This window comes from Cylas formicarius, unplaced genomic scaffold, assembly GCF_029955315.1.
Source record: "Cylas formicarius isolate icCylForm1 unplaced genomic scaffold, icCylForm1.1 PGA_scaffold_3__17_contigs__length_32017465, whole genome shotgun sequence".
NCBI lineage: Eukaryota > Metazoa > Arthropoda > Insecta > Coleoptera > Brentidae > Cylas > Cylas formicarius.
The window spans coordinates 16577542-16589405 of record NW_026844326.1 but is presented as its reverse complement, the minus strand read 5'-3'; the positions used below and the strand labels follow the sequence as shown (position 1 = coordinate 16589405).

Sequence of the window (11864 nt, the reverse complement as noted above, 5' to 3'; positions counted from 1 at the left end):
GTAAAAGTTAAAAAAAAAATTGCAGAAATTAATTACTAAGCAACTTTGTAGTGATAAGAGTTATTGTATCTAGACTTGATTAAATTATATATACATTTTTACTCTCCTGGTTTTATTGAATACTATTAATTTAGAGTCTTCAGATCTTCAAAGTAATAACTGCTAGTTCGGATTTGCAAATCTCGAATTTCCATAATATCCGTCTTTAACCTAAGCTTGAGGATTTCCCTCCAGATTGCCTCCCTGTGGACGGGATCGGTTATACCCAGCCTGAGCAAGGAATTATCGTTCATTCTTATAAGTGCACGTCCTGTAATTTCATGATGTATGAAGTTTTGCATGTAAAGGGAACAATGATCACTGCAGTGCCTGCGTAGCCATTTCTGTACATCGATTACATTCCAAGAATAGACGGACTTTGGTTTATTCGTTTTCACCTACAAAGAAAAAATAATCCCTTAAATTTATTGCATTTAAATTTCGATAAAATGTGTTTTTAAAATACCTTGGGTTTATTATTGACACTGTTGATTGTTTCCTCGACCATTTGCCTTAATAAAACTTTTGCACCTCTTTTAAATCGTTAAAATTTCTTGTAAGTGGAAAAAATAAAAACATATCACTGGCAGCACAAAACCCATGGATTAACTAACCAAAACATTTCCTAATCTATGATAAGTTCAAATCAAATGGATTACAGACCACCGAAAGACACGGGGGAAGAATATAATACAGAATTTTTATTTGCATATTTAAAGCATGAAGTGTGGGCGAGTGTAGTAATGGGTTTGACCTTGGATGTTTTTATTAATGAAACAAAATAATAGGCTTCCGCGTTATCATTTTACCAAAGCATTTTTTTCAGATATCTAGGAAATTTTAAGGGTACTACAATATTTCTATCTCTATCATATATGAGTGGTATCTATATACAAGTATGGTGATGTAGGGAAAATACAACTAAACCTTTCGTATAAAATAATCGATAAACCTATTTCAAAATATCTTCCAAAATAGTTTCAACGACGCAATGAGATTCCATGTAAACAAACTCCACTGAATAAAAATAATTGGATTCTAGGTATCAAAAATACCTACGTGTTTTCCACGAAAATTGATCGATAGTGTTTCCTGAAAATAATCGAAACCGTAGTTATACATTTTCTAACCTTCCCGGAATATATAGGTTTCCATTGGCGCCCATCGACATGTTAATTTTTTCAGTCAACGGAATTCATGTCGTAGGTATGATAGATTATTGATAAAGTAAAATCAAAAATTTATAACCGGGTGACTTTAATGTTGAAAAAAACACATAGTATTTAAAAATTTAATTTCCGACCAATGCTTTCAAAATTTTGAGTGACGCAAGTATGCATGTATTTATTTGTATTCTCCCTTTTGGTTTTGAGTTATTTGAAAAAAAAAATGCATTGCAAATAAAGCTGGTCTACTTTATTTTAGGTAAGAAATGCAAAATAATTAATCAATCTTTACTTCTTTTCTCACATGTTGATTTTTTGTCATTCCACGCATCTAGTTTACTTAACAAAGATTGATAGATAAAAAAAATCATCTTATTGTTATTTTTCAAGGATTATACCATAAAGCAAAACGCCTTGTATATTAGTAATATTTATAATTTGTGGTGAGTATATGTCAGTTGACACAAAAACATTTGTATATAAAAAAAAGCAAAGTAAAACTGATAAAGGTCATTTACAATTACTTCAGAAAAATTGCCAATCTTGTTCTTTGATCGAGCCCACCATGCGCCACCTCTGACGACGCGACGGGTCATCGAGGACGTAGGTTGTTATCGATTCCTTTCGAAATCATAAAAGGCGTCGCGGCGCCCATGCTGCAAGATAGTACGTTCGGCGGCGCCTTCTCCAGCGGTGAAGAACCTACGTCATCGACCTCCAGAAACCCATTTTTCTGATGAATACTGCTCGTCTCTGTTGAATTTTCATTCGAAACGTAACAGGTAATATCAATTTTGATGTAAATTAGAGAATCAACTCCACAACATTTTGAATTATTTAGTTTTCGCTGAAAGGGAGCTTTTTGTAAGATTTATCTCATTGGAAAAATTTTAAGTTTGTTTGGTTACTTTTGAATACATCGAATATCAAAACGATTAAGTTGGTAGAATAATAATTAGTTTAGAAATGTAGTCTAAAAGGCAGGACCGCATTAAGAATAAAATTGAAGTAAGTTATATATTTTTCCTTATTTGACACAAGAAGAATTAACCACAAACGAATATACCACGAACCAGGTGAATAAGTGAAATCTAAAGACAATTTCATATCCATTTAGCTGCATTTTGCGATGACTGATTTAAAGATGTCTTAAAGTCAACAAATCATCCGTTGCTGAATATTTTGCTTCAGCTATTATATATATATATATATATATATATATATATATATATATATATATATATATATATATATATATATATATATATATATATATATATATATATATATATATATATATAGATATATATAATAGCAATTACATTAACATTTTATTTTATACAATATTTAAATGTTATGCTTTATTTTCGAAATACAGGGTGTATAAACATGTATGCTCAAAGCGACGGTTTAAGACTCCAGCTTCACAATTAAATTAGAACGAAAAATGTTCAGATTTTCACAGTTATGTATTACTTTATAACAGCTGTTTCGACAACATCGTGCCTTTATCAAATACAAAATATGACAATATTCCGACATCCAAATATACAAATCAGGTAGTAATAGATTCTTAATTACCACTTAAATCCAATTGGTCATTATGTAATAGATTGGATTATCTCATTTCAACAAATTTAGTTTTTTGCTTTTTGTTTCTTTATGTAAAATATCAAAATTATCGTCAAACTTGTGCATTTCTGAATATAAATGAATGGCATAGTTAGAATCCGAACTTTCATAAAAGCAATCTTAAGATCAAATTTAGATAGATGTTTCAAACATTTTCTTGCTAGGTTCTCATATGTATTTTTGTGTTTTTATAAATTTTGGGTTCGGTATTTAATATAGCATAGATAGAGTTCCGAGTTGCTTTTACCAAACTTTTGGATTTCTCCTGCGGTCGTTTCGCCAATCATCCTGTTGGCTTCCAAACGTCAGCAATTTCAGCAAAAGCAAAAACCGACGCAAGAGGAATCGAGAAGTTTTGTAAAATGCATTACAGTATCTTGTGGAAGTTTCTTTGAAAAATTAAAAAAGAGTTCCGAGTTATTTGCAACTGTTCTTTAGTCACAATTGTTGTCAAATTTAAATTTATAACCATACATCGGTAATTAAGAATCTGTTACTACCTGATTGTATATATTGCATATATAGATTTAATCACTCGTACAGTAATAATAACAATAAACAATTATTAGTAAGCGAATGTCTGCCCCTTCCAAAATTGTTGGTCTCTTTGTTACATCGAATTTTAAATAATCAGTATGATAGCGATAAAAGAATTTGGGAGATAAGTTTATGTGAACTTCATCATAAAAAATCATTTCCTATCAACTGTTAGAGTTTGTCACCACAAACCTGATCCACCCTGTATGATTTTCCATCTTTTTTCTTTTAGACATTCCATCCTCTCTAATTTGTAACCAACCCAATCATGTGGTATCATATCAAAATCATAAAATGATTTATTAAAGCGTAACAGTTCACCTTGACGCTACTTGATTTTTTTTATCGATTTTTTTTTAAAATGGCGTCATATCCATTTTTATGGTAAAACATATTGATGAAAAGATATATTCCAGTAACTATAATTAAGCTTGTGTAATGGCAGGAGAAATAAACTTTCGCAAAAGCGGTTAAGAAATTCTATTGCGTACTCTGCAAGGTTCGTTAAAAAATTGCTAGAGGTCCAAACGAAACTATAGATACAAATCGAACAAAATTAGGTACATTGTTTTAAATTTGAAGCTGTTCTAAACTGAAGATTAGATAAATGTAATTAAAAACTAATGAATACATAGAAATTGCGCACTATTTTCTTAATCTCGGATGTAATATTTCGCATTTTTAACGTGCGCAATTATTTGTTAACCTTGAATAAAGCTTGTTTCGAGTCGAAACGGTTTTATTAGTAAATATATTAAACAGGTACGCTTGGAAGAGTTGTAAACGAAGTAAGCAAACGGTAACAAAAATTACGCCTCACTTTATACAAGGTGTTTCAGAATAAGGTGCTGATCCTTAAGGGTGTGAATCGCTTAATTGGTAATATAAAAACTCACAGGGTGTTTCTAAGAAACAATCGTTTTTATATCACCATAATAAATCGAATTGATGAAATTTGGCACCCACATCCCCTTATCATAAATTTTTAGAATATTGCTCCCAAGTTTGAGTAGCCGTAAAATCAATGGGGATTTGAAAAATAATTTTTATATAAAAATATCTAGTCCACACATTATACCGACGCCACTGATAGAAAAACTATATATACAGACCAAATTGCATAGAAATTTGTAGGAAATTGTTAAAGTTATTATAAGATAAAATTTAACACTCTGTACCCAAAAATAATTGTAATTGGATCTTTTAAAACAAAAACTAAGTAAATTTGTCTTTATTGTACGAATGGATGGACACGAAGGAAATATTTGTGAGACTTGCGTTTCCTCTTTTCTCGGACATTTATTCATATGAAATCGATATTTCTATTTGCAACTCACCTACTATACTGCTTCGCTACGTTTATATTTTAAAAGCTAGCACCATGTTGGGCTTGTTTTAAATCAATCAAATCAATTTTTATGTTTCAATTCTCCCAGCAAATTAGAACGGAATACCATGTTAGTAACAAAATGTTTATAATACATTTCGAGGCCATTTGATAAGTAAGCAATTTTTAGATATGTCAGAATTTAATAATAAGTTACAATTAAAAAAAAAGAGAACCTCTCTATTATAATTCCGATCGTTAAAATCAATTTCAGAAAAGTGCAAGCTCGTACAGTTTAAGGTAAATGCACACAAATGGCCGATTCAGAAGGTGAAGAATGTAAACCATTTACCAGTATTTACCTTTGCGTCTAATCACCAATTATAATAATATCTTTACCATATTTTAAAAATTTGAGTAATCTAAAACTTGGAGAAATCTGAGAAGCGCGAAAGGTGTTATTATTGTCATAGCTAATGCGCCATGTTTCTGTTCTAGATGTTGTTCATAATGCGACTACTCTCAATCAATTGGTGTTGCTACAAACATTTATCAATCTCTAGTTACCATTACCAGACTGTGTGTGAAAAAAAGTGCGTTTTGAACTGTTAAACTAACGTTGGTTTCGCGCCGCCCGGTATATCGCCACGAGTCACGTTGCCCAGCTGTTAGGCAGGAAATAATAATCAGCAAGCGATACGTCATTGGATTTTGCATCACGTGTTGGTAGTAGGGAACGGATTGGTCGGAAACAATTTATAGCTGGCCGGGCTTTAACTGAATCAGATCAGTTCATACTTCGGACTCTGTAAAGGAGGAGCAAATCTGATAGAAGAAGAGAGACCCAAAAGAGAAAGTTTTCCGTCTTTTGTTTTCGTCGAGTTACCGTTGTATGGGTGAGTAATTATTTTATCAGATATTTTTATGTATTCGTTTTATAGTTCGAATTTTGAAGGTATTAAAAAAACAGAAATTGTAGGAGCGCGCAATGTTAACAATAAAAATAAGTATTTTATTTACGTTATTAAAGGAGTAAAACACCTAACCAGTTAATTGCTAATGACATAATTGTAGACGGATGGAGAATTTTGATTGTCTGAAACAAATTTTACAAAAAAAAAACAAACATTAAGGTCAAAGTTATATGTTGACCAAAAATAGAAAAACTGTATGACATGTTGCAAAATTTAATACTACGCTTAAAATTGTTGTCCCTAAACTATTTGTAATGATTTAATGATTTTCTACTTAACTAATATCGTCATAATATATGGAATAAATTTGGTGTCAAGTTTTAATTGTACCGAGTGGGTTCATTTTGGCGATTAACATCCAAAATTACAATTTGACTACTAATAATACTAATATAAGTATTTGGTTTTCTATATTATGGCCAAAATGATAAAAACACTGGATTTCTAATAGGGCTATACCTACTAATTAATTTTATGTAAAATTTCCATTTCCATAGCAAAAGTTCGCTATTTAAAAAAACCACATTTTCGAAAAACGCCCTGTAACTCTGACACTACTTTCCGTCTGCCTTTTTAGAAAGGGTAATTTCTCGTTAAAAGGGATGTATAAAAGACATATAATCTATCTACACATATAAATCTAAAATTACACCGGGTGTTTCAAATTCTCCTCTCACCATTAGGTTCTAAGAGATATAGGGTAGCTTGTATTCATGAGCCCGATAATATTCAGCTAAACCAATTATTTATCTTTGCTACTTCAGGAACTGAAAAAACTGAAATTTCCGATTTTATTTTTTAACAGTCCCAACAATATGATCATTGCAACATTTTGAGCTTCCTCCTTTTTTCCATACCAGGTGGTGTTTTTCCTGAATCAGCAACTTTAATTTTTGAAAACCGAAGATTTCAGTTTTTTAACTTACTTAACTTCTTCTTATACACAATTTTTGGTCTTATATAACCCAGAAGTTTGCAGCATTTTATAATAACTTGTAGTAATATAATTAAGGTAGAAATTAAAACGCAAAAAATGGTTGGGCCGGGTTTTAACGCGCTTGAATCATGTATGGTGCCAACAAAATTACCTATCACGGACGTCATCCAATACTTTTGCAAAACTTGTGTAATTATAGTTTCGCCGTTGGCTGAGCCAGACAAAACATTTTGTTTACTACGTATTTCGCACATGACGATAAGAAAAAAAATCGTATCTCATTATCGCACCGCGCGCGAAATAAGCTTATTAATTATTGAGCAATCAAAATTATTGCTTTCCTTTAACTGTCTATCTACTTCGCCTTATTGAGTCACGTGGCCAATCCCGTGAACTCGCCAGCGAACAATAAAATTGATAATCGATTTGTAGTCCGTACAACGGACTTTTTAATAAATTGTAGGCGCGTAGGAACAAGATACTATATATGTAATTGGAACAAATTTTAAAGAAGGGAAAATTTGAAAAAACTGAAATAAAATTACCAAATATGGGACTATTTTAAAGCCAAAACTGACAAATCTGGTAGGTATCTCTAGTACATAAAATTCATCGTCTTCATTTAAATTAAACCAAGCGGAGTTTTTTTATCTAATTCGATAAAAATTCTCCCGTTCGCTATAATGGCCCATATTATTGACCATAATTATTGACATTTATTTTTCCTTTCCCTTAAAAAATGGGTATTTGGTGGAACTTTTATACACATAGCATATTACAATTATAATAATAACGTTTATAGTTTTGGTTAGTTTTCTTGAGTTATATTTTTATCTATTCTCAGATACAACTTCGAAATTTATCGGTCAGACTTTATTACTGAGCGGCGAACAACTGACTAACAAATGACGTCAGCGACAATCTTATTCTGTCATGTGTAATTTTACTTTAAATAGGTATAGATATGTCGAATGCTGATAAGAACTAATGCAAATTGCATACTTTACATAATTGAACAAAAATCACCATTTCAGAGCGTGAAAAACAACCGTCTACAAAATCCAAACCGTTGTTGTCGAATGCGCAAGCAGTCGAGCAGCAACAACATGACACCCTCGCGGCAAATCCGACCGCAAGTCTCATGCTTAAGGATCGTTGCAGACCCTATCCTCTCTTGCCTATCGGCGAGGAGGCATTGGACAGCTCCTACGTGCCCACCGTGGGCCGCTGGGGCTGCGAATGGCCGAGTTGACTCGAAACAGCTGATTGCTGGTCTTCAAATGGAACCCTCCTAGGGTTTAAAAGCTCTGCGCCGAGTTTTGCCTCGGCCGACTCCACTAAAGCTGAACTCATCGGCTACGATCAAGTGCACGGCTACTGGCCACCGGCCCATCCTCTACCTTTGCCAAGATGGGCGGCCCAGCCTCTTGAACCCTATAAGTACGTTCAAAACGAGGTTTTCGGTATTTTTGTAATTCGTACATCTCTTTGACTAATTTTAGGTTGAGGAATGTACTTGAATTTGAAGAACTGGCCGGTGAAATCGAGATGGAGTTGCAAAATCTGCTGGAAGAACACAATTACGACACCGTGGGTAATTTCCTGGAGCTGTATCGTAGTTTCAAACGCAGCGGATGTAGGAGCGTAATTGAGTTCTTTCATAAGTAAGTCTCACATAAGTTGAGTATGGTGTGATTAGTTAAAAATTATAAATCGCAAAATAACCGTTTCACTTAACACTACGGGGGTGGAGATAGGGAAATATTATGGGTAATTTGAAGATACCATAAAATGCAGAGTGTTTTATTAACAAAAATGGATTATTACCTTTCTATTAGGTATACGTTTGGATAAGAATGCATATCATTTACTAGAAAAGAATTAATTACATTTCACTCAAAGATGGCGTAGATAGAAAGATGTAAAAAGTTAATTGGAATTTCCAATAAAATAAAAGGTTTTTTTTTAAAAACTTCTGGATTTCGCCTGCGTCGGTTTTTCTTGAGTCGAACTTGCTAACGTTTCGCCAATCATCCTGTTGGCTTTTTCAGAGGATGACTGAAACTGAAACTCCGTTTCAGTCAACAAAAACCGACTCAGGAGGAATCCAGAAGTTTTATAAAAAGTATGATACCAACCTGTGAAAGTTTCTTCAAAAAAAAAAAAAAAAATACAAGGTCTTCTTTGGTGTTGACTTTGGGATGGTCTAACAGTGCTATATTTGCAAATTTAGAATGAATGGGGCCCGACGTTGGAAAACTAATTTAAACTAAACTATTTCTTTCCGTTTTTCAGATATACACCTCGAATAACTACAGAGCATCATACATGCGTAGGTCTGGCATTAGAGTTAAGAAGCAGACTCAAAAAACTAAGAGATCGGTTCCCGGACCTGCACGAGCACATAGCAATAGTTTCGTGCGAGGAAAATATTGTGTCTGTGGCGGACTATACCACCCTGAGAGACACATTCGATACCGAACCATGCACTTTGGAAAAAGAACATGTATTGTTGTGTGTGAAACTGGAGTTTTCCGGAAGGAACGGAGTTTTACTATGTGATCCTGGATACCACGTCGCCAGGGTGGTCACCGTCATGGCAGATAAAGCATATCCCAACACGGGTAAATTAGTTAAATAATTGTATTTATTATTGAAAAATTGCAATCATCATGTGTTTCTGTAGGATGGTTTATTCAGTCAGAAGAAAACAATATCAGAAAAGAATACAATTATCAATTCATAGCCGCCAAGGAGACTTTCGTGCAATGGGACGAAAGAACCACGAGGGGCGACGATCAAAAAACGTTCACGGGATTGATATATGTGGAAAGGCCCTACTTGACTGCGATTGACGTCACCGAGAGGAGAAATTTGGTGTACACATTTAGAAGTCTGTTGTCTCGAGACCAAAAGGGCCATCTGCTCTCGGGGGTTTATTTCAAAGTCAAACCGAAAATGGATGAGTTCACCATCTTCTACCAGGACATGGGAAAACAAAGGACCAAGATGAATTTTTCAGCTTTCAAACAACCAGAGGTAATTTTATAGCCCTTGCATTTTTCAATAAGTACTTTCAAGAAAAAAAAAACATTAGAAAAAGTTGTATTAAAAATGATTTTTATGATAATTACTTTAGACTTCTGTTATTAAATTTAGTACAAACCTGCCATCCATAAGGAGTTTCATCAGATTTTCAAAAAATAGAGAAGTACGCCAAAAACAAAATCAGAAAAAAAGTTATATTAAATACATATGGATTTATGACATTGTTCAAAGATAATAGAGATGAAACCTTAATCAGGTGGTCAGCAGAGTCTTCTCTTTATATTGTTTATGAATTTATTTATTAACTTTCCTCCTTTTTAGGTTAACGAGGATTTGTTAAAAAAACTTACTATTTGCAATGAACAACTGAAAATGCCGTCCGGCAAGCTACTTAATATGATTCAATCGATTGGCGAGCTGCTTAGGGACGACCATTACCTTCGGGAGACATTGGCCATCGAAAACTTGATAAATGTTATGTCCGAAAACAACTAGTGACACCAACCAACCAAAACCGTACTTTATGTACTAAATATTTTAGGTTAGATTATGTGTGGAAAATTTTTTTAGGTTTCTTTTCCCCAAGTTTCAGTGGATTTTTCTAAAATTATTACAACATTATTATATATTATTATTATTATATGCAGATCAGCTTTCAAGTTTATTAGAGCAGAATATTAAAGAGGCTTCGTTATTGGTATTGGTGGTATAAAGCTTAAGATATTCAGCTGGAGGCGCAATTAGATAAAATACAACATTATATTTTTCACGGAGGATGCACTTCATGTAATTAATTTTTGTTATTGTATACATATTTATAGTATTATTTAAATTATAGTGTGGTGCTTGGCCGAATTTTTTTGAGTTTTGTGTTGTTTTGAGCAAGAAATATATTGTGCTTTTGCAATATAATGGACAGTTTTATTTATGAGTCCAAACGATAACGACAATCTTTACTACAAAAAATGTTGCACTTTTTCATTTGGTTACAAAATTCCAAAACATCAGTATACATGAAAAGTAATAAATAATGATAATAATGAACAAAGGTAATCGCATCATAAAAATATATGTTCTACCACAAGGACACTACGAAAAGAAAATATTAATTCTATACAAACTAAATATGCAAAAAAAAACTTTTAAAGGAGTATTAAAAAAAATAGGGCACAAAAACTTAAATTATTTCAAACATAAAAGATTTTAATTTAGAAAACTGGGAACTGTGAACGTCATACTTTTCTCTTCGATTTCTGTTAAATCTTTTCGCTTTACGTGACACTTTGACAATATCCTCTTAAATTTACTATTACCGTTACAATTATTTTCCTCAAGAAAATTGAAACTGGAGCTATTTATTTGATCTACAGAAAAGTTTAGGTTTTCAATATTTGAATTTATAAAACTTAACATCTGACATATTTGAGAATCTTTTGAACATGACGGAACTATTTCAATGTCTGTTTCAAATTGTTATGACTTTCGCACTATCAATATCAATCTACATCGGTCAGAATAAAAAGATTTCTTTGGGAGAAAAATGATATCCGCAAATATAAAAATTATAAAACATTAAGGTTAGTTTCTAACCAAGATCAACTTACCTGTTCTTTAGACTTTGTCTACAATTCATGCAACAAACAGGTTTTGTAATCAAAATCTATGCCTAAAATATTCAACGAATAAAAAAGCCGTTCTTTAAATATCATAAATTAGTTCTATGGTAATTTTTAAGTAGAACCAACATACCGACAACTATATTACTGTTTGACTTTCATCCCCATGACCGGTCTGAAGTGACCGAATACAGGACGACTGATCGACCGACCGTTCCAAAATTTGAATGATTTAAGATTTAATGCATGACTGAGACAGGCCACGGAAACGGAATAGGAGTATTGTTATAATTATTCTATAGCATTGAGTTGCGACATCGATCTTTAGATTTGCTTATGTGTTGAATTGAATATTGAATGAAATATCTAATTCCACATAGGTATTTAATTTAAAACACAGAACACAGCTAAATATTCTACCCACTAAAACATTAAATAGAACATATAGACACAATAATTCAAATTCAAATGAATGTGAATCGGTCGTTCGGGGTGTTCGGATTCAGTGACTATTGCCGCTTATGTTGGCAACAAAAAATATTGAAGTGAACATTAATTGAAATGAATCGGTCCTTTCCGGAATCGGTC

At 32.7% G+C, this 11864-nt stretch overlaps 2 protein-coding genes across 2 annotated transcripts; one reads left to right on the top strand and one right to left on the bottom strand.

The window, feature by feature from the left end:
- Nucleotides 1-94: 94 nt before the first annotated feature.
- On the bottom strand, nt 95-1033 carry LOC132700047 (protein aveugle). The gene is made up of 2 exons (XM_060667134.1): nt 506-1033; nt 95-437 (listed from the first exon to the last, which is right to left on the bottom strand). The coding sequence occupies exons 1-2, from the start codon at nt 545-547 to the stop codon at nt 126-128; spliced, it is 354 nt and encodes a 117-aa protein (XP_060523117.1). The 5' UTR covers nt 548-1033; the 3' UTR covers nt 95-125.
- Nucleotides 1034-1829: 796 nt separating this feature from the next.
- On the top strand, nt 1830-10572 carry LOC132700043 (uncharacterized). Its single transcript, XM_060667124.1, has 7 exons — nt 1830-1987; nt 5200-5597; nt 7647-8052; nt 8115-8276; nt 8908-9236; nt 9299-9651; nt 9982-10572. Exons 4-7 carry the CDS (start codon nt 8161-8163, stop codon nt 10153-10155), a joined length of 972 nt encoding a protein of 323 aa, XP_060523107.1. The 5' UTR covers nt 1830-1987; nt 5200-5597; nt 7647-8052; nt 8115-8160; the 3' UTR covers nt 10156-10572.
- Nucleotides 10573-11864: the final 1292 nt, after the last annotated feature.

Bases quoted from the DNA above. Each gene is read 5' to 3' on its own strand.
- LOC132700047 (XM_060667134.1), bottom strand. From the start codon at position 547: ATGGTCGAGGAAACAATCAACAGTGTCAATAATAAACCCAAG. The intron at 438-505 runs GTATTTTAAAAA...TTTTCTTTGTAG, and splicing joins GTGTCAATAATAAACCCAAG to GTGAAAACGAATAAACCAAA.
- LOC132700043 (XM_060667124.1), top strand. From the start codon at position 8,161: ATGGAGTTGCAAAATCTGCTGGAAGAACACAATTACGACACCGTGGGT. The intron at 8,277-8,907 runs GTAAGTCTCACA...TCCGTTTTTCAG, and splicing joins GTAATTGAGTTCTTTCATAA to ATATACACCTCGAATAACTA. The intron at 9,652-9,981 runs GTAATTTTATAG...CCTCCTTTTTAG, and splicing joins CAGCTTTCAAACAACCAGAG to GTTAACGAGGATTTGTTAAA.